The sequence below is a fragment of the Lacerta agilis genome, chromosome 11 (assembly GCF_009819535.1).
Source record: "Lacerta agilis isolate rLacAgi1 chromosome 11, rLacAgi1.pri, whole genome shotgun sequence".
Classification (NCBI taxonomy): Eukaryota; Metazoa; Chordata; class Lepidosauria; order Squamata; family Lacertidae; genus Lacerta; species Lacerta agilis.
Window position 1 is genome coordinate 8,472,081 of NC_046322.1, and position 10,012 is coordinate 8,482,092.

Genomic DNA, 10,012 nt, shown 5'->3' on the forward strand with positions numbered 1-10,012 from the left:
AATAATAATAATAATAATAATAATAATACCACCTCCAGAAGGGTTGTATTGCAGACTTTACAAAATCCAGTTCCACGTGGTGGTTTTAAAGGGGACAAGTCAGATTCATGGACAAACAGCTATAAGTCATGATGGCTTTTATGAAACTTCCATTTTTATAGGAGTGTACTGTATATTCTGGCATATAAAACTACTTTTAATCCAGGAAAATCTTCTCAAAAGTCGGGGGTTGTCTTATACGCCGGGTGGAGAATCTGTGGTCGAATATATCTCAAAATCTATATTTTAACTGGAAAAGTTGGGGGGTCGTCTTATACGCCCAGTCGTCTTATACACCGGAAAATACAGTATATCAAAATATGAAGTGCTGGGGAGCAAAGGCAGAGGAGGCTATTGACTTTATGTCCAGCTTGTGGCCTCCAAAAATATTTGGTTGGCTGCTGAAAGAAGCAGAATGTTGCACTTAGATTGACCTTTGGTCTGAACCAGAAAGCTGCTCTCACATTTTAAAAATCCAAAGATCCATTTAACTTGTTTGCATGCCTAAGCAAACTTTAGAGTGATGCTGACACACATGAACCCTTGAAACGCACAATGCTTCATAGTAGAATACATTTGAAATGGAGGAGAATAGCAAAAACTGTTTGTGATGTGACATTGGGAGTGGGAGGGGGTCTGCCGCTCATTGAAAAAGCAGAAAACCCCAAGAACGTTTCAAAATTATTCCCCGCCAGGTTATTCTAAGACTGAGCATTTCAGGTGTGTAGTCTTCAGAAAGGACTCTGAACCATATAAATTAAAGGAGGGACTGCCTCTGTGTTTTTCTGTGTCACAAAGATTTGTGCCATGATAATGCATGACTGTATGGACTAGTGAGATCCTGGCTCAATGCAGATGAAACAAACCATAATTTGGTCGTTGGGAACACACTCTGTGCTTGCACATGCCAGTTACCTTCTGTGCTTCCTGGGTTATGGTAAACATGGTGTTTCCTGCTTGGCAGGGGGTTGGACTGGATGGCCCTTGTGGTCTCTTCCAACTCTATGATTCTATGATTCTATGATTATATAAGTTGTTGTGATGTCTGAAACTATGAGTACTGCTGATCACGGGTTGTCTCCAATCTAGAGTTGAAAGCCCACTTCAGACCATGATTTCTCATTCAGTTTGGAGACAGACTACGATTAGTAATACCCATAATTTGCTTAACTCAGACATTGAGGCAAACTATTATTCCTAGAAGGGGATGCGGGTGTCGCTGTGGGTTAAACCACAGAGCCTAGGGCTTGCCGATCAGAAGGTTGGCGGTTCGAATCCCCGCGACGGGGTGAACTCCCGTTGCTCGGACCCTGCTCCTGCCAACCTAGCAGTTCGGAAGCACATCAAAGTGCAAGTAGATAAATAGGTACCGCTCCGGCGGGAAGGTAAACGGCGTTTCCGTGTGCTGCTCTGGTTTGCCAGAAGCGGCTTAGTCATGCTGGCCACATGACCCGGAAGCTGTATGCCGGCTCCCTCGGCCAGTAAAGCGAAATGAGCGCTGCAACCCCAGAGTCGTCCGTGACTGGACCTAACGGTCAGGGGTCACTTTACCTTTATTGTTCCAAGAAACCAGGATGTGGAGGAGCAGGAGAAGAGAGGACACCACAAGCAAGTTGCGTGTTTCCGACAGCCAAATCTTGAGTTTGCCTCATTGCCTAGCTTGAACCGTTGATTCTTCAGTCTACATAGTTGCTGCTCTTTCCATTCCCTTCCTCTCTCTCACTTTCATAGGAGTAGATGGTTGTTTCTAAGGCAGCTATATTGAGAATAGGCATGCCGTGCTTTGCTTGCAGTCCATCTGGCGCTCTTCACCCACCCACCTACCCCGGCACCCTCCTCTCACTTAGCAACAAAAATACCCTGCTGTAATTTTGGAAAGAATTTGATGTGAATTCTTTTGTCGGTGTGTTAGATGAGTGAATTGAAAAGGAGGGTTTGTCCTCATCTGCCCCCCCCCCTTAATTGTAAGTTGCCAGATGAAATGTGACACACCTTTTCCATAGCTCGTTGGCAGAGTAGATTGTCTGCATGCAGCCCTTGGCATTTCCAGTTAGAGCATCTCAGGTAACAGGGCATCTTCCCCAGAACTTGGAGGGCTGCCGTCATTCAGAGTGTACCTTGCTAGGCCACATGGACCAATGATAATTAGACTCATTATAAGGCAGCTTCATGTGTTCACACAAATATGTTTCTGCACCACTTTCCTGCATCCGTGCTTACAGCTATCGAAATCTTCAAAAGCGCAGAAATGCCGATGTTTACTGAATTAGAAAAAAATACCGTATTTTTCGCTCCACAAGATGCACTTTTTTCCTCCTGAAAAGTAAGGGGAAATATCTGTGCATCTTATGGAGCGAATGGTGGTCCCTGGAGCTGAATTGCCCAGGGGCCAAAAGAGGATCATGCCTTTTATTTTACAAAGAGAAAGGGGGATGTTGAAAGGACCCCGCTCAGCAGCTGATCAGCAAGTGATCGGCAGAGAGATAAAAGTCCTGGCTCCCTCTTGCCCAGGCCTCCATTGTTGAATGTGCTGCAGAGGGAGGTTGTTAGTTTCCCCAGTGAAACGTGACTGGCTGATTAGATTATCTGTCTGGAAACTGTAGAAAAGGCTCCCTTTCCTTTAGAAGCTGCAGAAATGTGAGTTGAACCCCATAAAAACAGGGCTTTTCCTCTTTGCTTTTCCCCCTTTGCAAAAGGAGCTTTGCTTTTTCCCTTTTGCAAAAAAAGCTGCAAAACGTTTAGCTGATCCTCAAAAAAAACCAGGGCTTTTCCCTTTGCAAAAAAAAAAAGCTGCAAAACTTTTAGCTGATCCTCAAAAAAACAGGACAAAAAAAGCTGCAAAACGTTTAGCTGATCCTCAAAAAGACAGGGCTTTTAGAGGAGGAAAACCAGAAAAATATTTTTTTTACCTTGTTTCCTCCTCTAAAACCGAGGTGCGCCCTATGGTCCGGTGTGCCCTATGGAGCAAAAAATACGGTATGTATAATCCACTCGATAAAATAAAGAATAATCTCTTAAGCAGTGTGCATTCCGCTATTATAATGAGATGCAGATAAAACCAGCAGAATTTAAAAGCAGATCTGGATAGGTCTGGACAAAGTCTTCTTAGCAAGCGTCAAAAAAGCAGTATAGCAAGAGTGCCTGAAGAGGGCTAACATGCAGGGAGTTCCGTGGCATAGTTGTTGCCACCCTGAAAGTTGGACAGACGTGGAATGATTACTATAAGACACTTGTAAGAGTGCAAGCCCTGTAAAAGAGGTGGAGAAGGTCCCTCAAGTAAGCAGGTCCCAAGGTATTAAGAGCTGTATATACCAGTAGGAAAACATGGCCCAGTAGCAAGTCAGCAGGCACTGCAAACCTTTGGACCAAGGTGTGGTGTGCTGGGAGGGTCTCACTCCTGTTAGCAGCTGCACTACAGCATTCTACACGCACTGCACTTTCCAGACCACCGGAAGCCTCACACAGATACATGAAATAAAATAAAAAATTCCTTCCAGTAGCACCTTAGAGACCAACTAAGTTTGTTCTTGGTATGAGCTGAAGAAGAATATGTATGGTATGTATCTGAAGAAGTGTGCATGCACACGAAAGCTCATACCAAGAACAAACTTAGTTGGTCTCTAAGGTGCTACTGGAAGGAATTTTTTATTTTATTTTGTTTTGACTTTGGCAGACCAACACGGCTACCTACCTGTAACATATATATGAATTTCAGTTAAAGGGGAGAAATAGGGCAGATCTGTCAGATCTGCACAAAGTCGTCCAATGATAGTTTTAACTGGATTGCTCAGGTGGTTAGAGCACGGTGCCGATAACACCAGGGTTGCAGGTTCAATCCCCGTATGGGACAGCTGCGTATTCCTGCATCGCAGGAGTTTGAACTAGAGGATCCTCGGGTCCCTTCCAACTCTATGATTCTATTTTTCTTTTGTGGGAAATATGAAGTATATTTCGTTGCCAGTAATACTTTAGATAAATGATATTGCCGTTATGTAAAGCCTTTACTTGCATATTACTTCAACAAATGACGTTTATGGTCTGCATCAGCCTTCTGCAACCTGGGGCCACCCAGATATTTTGGACTACAACTCCCATCAGCTGGGAGTTGTACAGTGGTACCTCGCAAGACGAATGCCTCGCTAGACGAAAAACTCGCTAGACAAAAGGCATTCGCTAATGGAAGGGTGACTCGCAAGACGAAATTTCCTATGGCCGTGACTCGCAAAACGAAAACGTTTTGCGATTTTTTCCTGTAAGACCGCGCTTCCTCCGACCGTGCTTCGCAAGACGAAATTTCCGCTATATGACAACACTCGCGGAACGAATTAATTTCATCTTGCGAGGCACCACTGTAGTCCAAAGCAGCTGGCGGACACCCCATCCGAGAAGGCTGATCTATATCAAATGAAAGTTGGCTGTTTTGTCACTGCTTTTGATTTGTTTAGTAGTCAAACGCTGACACTCGGTATATAGGCAGCAAAGCAGCAGTAGAGTTTGTGTTTCACTCCAAGCCACTTGCGGTCTTAATAGCTGCGGGTTTTCTTTCCTTCCCAGATGGAGCTCCGGTTGTGGCTCACTATGATATCTCGGACACAAATTCCGACCCGGAAGTGGTGAATGTAGACAATCTATTGGCAGCTGCGGTAGTCCAAGAGCACAACAGTTCTGTCGCTAAACAGGACACTGGGCCTACTTGGAGGACGAGAGGGCTGCTAGAAGAGCTGAATGCTGAGACAGGTGAGATGGGGAACATTGTCCCAGTCCTACGCTAGCTCCTTTACCTGGCCTACGCTGTTGTCCCCCCACCGCAACTCTCCATCTGTAGCCTGAGGTCATCAGGCCTGCAGGAACTAGGCATGCAAACCCATTCTTTCCACTGCTCGCTTTTAGAAAACTTAAGTGTACACATTGTAAATATGGCTGAACTGGCATGGAGACAAGCTGTATTCCAAGCAGGCAGACATTACCCCCTAGAGCAGCTGTGGCTGACCACTTCTCTGGAAGTCCAAAACAGACAGATATGCTTCCTTTCATTCCTCAATAAATATCCTGAGTTTAATCCCTTTTCTCCCAATGCCTCAGCTACTCAAAAATAGCCAGTCCTTTTGTAATACAAACCAATAGGGTTCAGAACATGTGCACAGTTCCTTGCAAAAGATTGTGAAAGAATGAGAGAGAGAATATCTGAACTTCTGATTAAAGGTAAAGGGACCCCTGACCATCAGTTCCAGTCGTGTCCGACTCTGGGGTTGCGGCGCTCATCTTGCTCTATAGGCCGAGGGAGCCGGCGTTTGTCCACAGACAGCTTCCGGGTCATGTGGCCAGCATGACAAAGCTGCTTCTGGCAAACCAGAGCAGCGCACGGAAATGCCGTTTACCTTCCCGCTGGAGCGGTCCCTATTTATCTACTTGCACTTTGACGGGCTTTCGACCTGCTAGGTGGGCAGGAGCTGGGACCGAGCAACGGGAGCTCACCCTGTGGCAGGGATTCAAACTGCTGACCTTCTGATCAGCAAGCCCTAGACTCTGTGGTTTAACCCACAGCGCCACCTGGGTCCCTTTGAACTTCTGATTAAGTGCTTCCAAAGGATGAAAGACCATGAGTGAAGCCTAACATTTTTATGGGATTCTGAGACCAGTAAAAGTTGGCCCCTTAACGGAAGCCTGACTCATGCAGGTAAAACTAACTTACTCTGACATTTTTATTTTTATTTGCAAGTCTGTGTGTGTGTGATGTGTCACTTTTCATTTTCCTTCCTTTTCTCCACCTTTTCTGAATGATCTGGTGTTTGGTGTCAATGATTTAGAAAGATATTTCTCTGGAATTTCTCACAAAAATCTTCCAGACCACACAACTGTTCAGGGACACTTTTATATTCCCCAAGGATATTTCACAAAGTTTTGTTAACCTCTGGGTCCTTTTGTAAATCCAAAAGTGCTCTTCGAGTTTATTTTTTTGTAGAGCTAGGCTGATTGGGGGGGGGGGAGGACTCCGAAGCTTTTCTAGCAGGTGGACAGTAGACTGTGTGTCAGGTTCAACCTGGTGGCAATCCATCATAAAAAAATATATGAAGGGTCTGTTTTTATACAAAAGCAGGGTCTGCCAGGAAGGAAAGTCTTCTCCCCGTCCCCCCAATCCCAATCCATGGCAGTCTGATGAATGGGTCTTTGCTTGGCGTTGGTGAGCAACGGCTTCTTTCGAAGGATTTCCTGCAAGGGTGATCAAGCTACTGAATCTTGGGTCAGATTGTCCTTTTCCTTTGTCTTCTACAGATCACTTGAATGCTGGATTCCTGGCAAGCGGCAAAGCCCCCAGCAGCAACACCCAGGTCAATGAAGAAATCAATATAGCATCATCAGATAGCGAGGTGGAGATCGTGGGAGTTCAGGAACACGCCAGGTACTGATTTCCCTTTTAAACACCGAGTCCATCTAAATACTTGGAATCAATTTTTGAAAAGGAAAAAAAAATGCAGATCAGTTGGTCACGTTACTTTTCCCCGCTTGTGGGTAGGTTTTCTCCCTCCCTCTGTTAAGATGACTTGCCTTTTCGCAGTCTAACCCCGGAAGTGCATACACATTAAATATGGACCTAGCGTCAAATATATGATTGATATTTGGATGCTACGGAAACTGCCGAACCCAGAGGCACAGGGCACAGAGAAGGGTGTCTTCAGCATAGTGTGCACAAGCCGCTGCAAGCTTATTTTTAAACAAACTAAAGCAGCAAAACCATAAGGGAGCAAAGCAAAGGGAGAACCAGAGTCTTAAGAAGGTCGTTTTTTTAAAACAGGAAAGAAGTGTTTCAAGCGGCAGGGGAGAAAAGCATTCCAGACATAGGGAGAAGTGAAAGCAGAGGAGGAAGTGATGTGCCAGCAGAGGAGGAAGCCAATGAGGTGTCAAAAGGCAAGGCAAGAAGCGAGAGCGAAGAACCGTTTGAGCAAAGGTGCAGATCCCAAGTGTCCCTCAGTTTCCAGTGTGAAGGCAGGTCTGCAGCATAAGATCCCCCCCCCTCCCACTCTACCCAGGTACTGGCTGCCAGGGACCACAAGGAAGCCTGCTCAGCATCTGGGCACAGACAGCCACTGTTGTCCTGGTTTCGTGCTCCTCGTTCTAGGGAGAGAAGCTGCAGGTGGCCTTGGTGTCTGGCCAATAGCAGGTATCCAACTGGGCGAGAGTTAGCCCTTCACTGTCTCTGTACAACCTTCTGGCCACTGGCACGTGGTGTAGCTCTAATCCCAGGTTTCTCCATCCTTGGCGGGGGGGGGGGTATACAGGCTGTAAGCAGGTTCACCTTTCAAATACCAGAGTCACCTTTTGAACGCTAAAACAGCTATTGGAAATCTGGAAGTGGGGTGCTTTCTCAGGTGCGTTGACATCTCTGCAAAATTACATAGAATGCGAAAGGCAGGTGGCCTTTTTAACCCGTGTCATTGGAAAAAAAAGTGGCACAGGATGATATTTCTCGTTGCTTTGATCTAGTCAGGCGTGGTTGCAATCCAAGGGCCTCAGCAGGCCGTTTCCCCTGATGCTCCCTCCCCCTACACATGCAGGTTAGGGGGGCATTGCAGGAAATGTGGGTGCCTCCCATATCCTCATCCAGGCCCCCCCCCCAAGGCATGTCACTCAACTTACCCGTGCTCAGGAGTAGGCGAATTGGAGATACTGATGAGCTTGTTACTCCCATTGCATCAACTAGTTCAGCACAGAAGACCACAGCTCCCATAAATATCCTGTAACAGCCCAATCCTTGTAACATTCTTTGCATCTCAGAAATGCCCCAGATGTTGTTCTTGACTGACTAGGCTCTGGGCCAGCCACTGTTTTCTCCGCCTAAACCTCCCACCTTGGTAAATGCCAGGGTGATAATACTGACCTTGGCATGGCTACTGTATGGATTGCTTAAATAATGACCTTGAAAGCCCTAAACGGCCTCAGCCCTGTATATCTAAAGGAGCATCTCTACCCCCATTGTCCAGCCTGGACACTGAGGTCCAGCTCCGAGGGCCTTCTGGTGGTTCCCTCCCTGCGAAAAGTAAGGTTGCAGGGAACTAGGCAGAGGGCCTTCTTGGCAGTGGCGCCCATCCTGTGGAACGCCCTCCCATCAGATGTCAAGGAGATAAACATCTGCATGAATTTCTGAAGGCAGCTCTGTATCGGGAAGTTTTTAATGCTTTATGTTTAATTGTATTTTTGTGTTCCCGTGTTTTCCTCTGTTTTCTGCCCTCTACACCGCTTTGATGGTGTCATGCCACGAGCATTCTAATTTTTTAAATAATAACGATAGCCATAATAACAAGCAAAGTGCTTTGAAACGCCCTCAAGCGCTCTAAAAATTGTAAGGACGGTTCAGTGATTATCCTTTGGTGCCCATTTCACACATGAAGTTAATTCCTCCAAACTATGCTACATTTTAAGAGCCCTTTTACACCTACCTCCCTTATCACATTTTAGCCAATACTTGGACATAATTTTTCTGTCTCCCTCTCCCTGCTTTGATGCATTCATTTTGGCGAGCCCTTTGCCAAAGAAATTAGGGTCTTATTGCATCCGTGTAGACCAGGGATAGTCAACCTTTTTATACCTACCTCCCACTAATGCATCTTTCTTGATGGTAAAATTCTTAAGATTTAGTGTCAGGAGTATAACGTATTCCTGGACACAGCAGAGTTAACCGCAGACTTTTCTGGAATCTTCTGGCTGTTGTGTAATTAACTGGACAGCACAACGCAGGAACTCAGCAACTCAACTTGGATAACTATATACAACATTTATTGAAGCAACTAGTATCCATAAGTTACTATTTACAGACTATACAAATAAAAGAAACAAAACATAAAATCTTTCCTCACTGTCTCTCTCTCTACACTGACCACTTACACCTAACACAAACACTAACACTACCACTAACACACAAGCTCTCACACAGAGCTCACTCTTTAGGAACTCATTGACCAATCACAGGTCGTTGCTAAGGGTCTAGAGAGAGAGAGCAGATCTGGGCTTTCTGCCAACTGGTAATTGCTTGAAAATAGACAGCTGAATTTCTGCACATAGGCAATTTGAAATCTCAAACAAAAATTTCCTTACCGCCATCAATGCTCAATGGAATGAGGATTCAGCTTGTGCTGTAGAACCCCCTACCGCCCACCTAGAATCCTGAAACGCCCACTAGTGGGCAGTAGGGACCAGGTTGACAACCACTGGTGTCAACCACTCCTTGTGCTCCAATAGGTGAGCCTTGACGGCCACGTGCTTTGTCTCCCCTTTGCTTTCCGCAGATGCGTCCATCCTCGGGGAGGAGTGATTCAGAGTGTGTCTTCCCGGAAACACGGATCAGGCCTGCAGTGCACCCGGCAATCTGAGCCATGGACAGGTGTGGCCCCCCCGCAGAATTGGTCTTCGCCGCCCGAAGTGGTGGATCTCACGCTGGACGAGGACAGCAGGCGCAAATACCTACTGTAATGCTACTTCACTGTGTTTTCTAGTCACTTAGCCGCCTTCCTCCCTTTTGTGGCACAGAAGTTTCTGGTTATCGCCTCGGTGTTCAAAGCCTCCGCTCTCCTGGCATTCTGGAATTCAGAGTCCTCCGGGAGGGTTTCCTCCTCTTCTGAACTCCTCCCCGCCCCCTCCCCGACACCCTCCAATTAAAATTGCATCATCAAGAACTTTCCTTGAGATATTGACCCCTCTGTAGTCAAAGGGAGCTTTCCCTGTTACGGAAAACTTAGTGGCACTGTACTTCAATAACAACTTCCAGGTTTTTTTTTTTCATTGTGTGTGATTAATTTAGAGCGTTCGTTGACAGCAGCAGTGACACCTTCCAACCCACGCCCTTTAGAGAGCCGTACAGTTGCTTTTAATTCACCACTAAAACGGACGTCGCTGGTACATGTGGGGCTTTCTTATTATTTCCCCCCTTGCATTTTTTTATTATTTAAAAATAAATAAATAACACCACTGGCCCAAATTG

The 10,012-nt window shown here is 46.0% G+C and overlaps 1 protein-coding gene across 5 annotated transcripts in view; it reads left to right on the forward strand.

The window, feature by feature from the left end:
* The window catches only part of C11H18orf25 (chromosome 11 C18orf25 homolog), a 55,022-nt gene extending 45,212 nt beyond the window's left edge, over positions 1 to 9,810 (forward strand). For 2 of the 5 annotated variants that reach the window (XM_033164462.1, XM_033164463.1), the window contains exons 4-7: positions 4,594 to 4,776; positions 6,313 to 6,439; positions 6,833 to 6,985; positions 9,321 to 9,810. In XM_033164462.1, the coding sequence (XP_033020353.1) occupies positions 4,594 to 4,776; positions 6,313 to 6,439; positions 6,833 to 6,985; positions 9,321 to 9,504 (647 nt within the window). In that variant the 3' untranslated portion in view covers positions 9,505 to 9,810. The remainder of the gene's footprint in view (positions 1 to 4,593; positions 4,777 to 6,312; positions 6,440 to 6,832; positions 6,986 to 9,320) is intronic. The other 3 variants (XM_033164464.1, XM_033164466.1, XM_033164465.1) reach the window with 3 other exon arrangements.
* Positions 9,811 to 10,012: the final 202 nt, after the last annotated feature.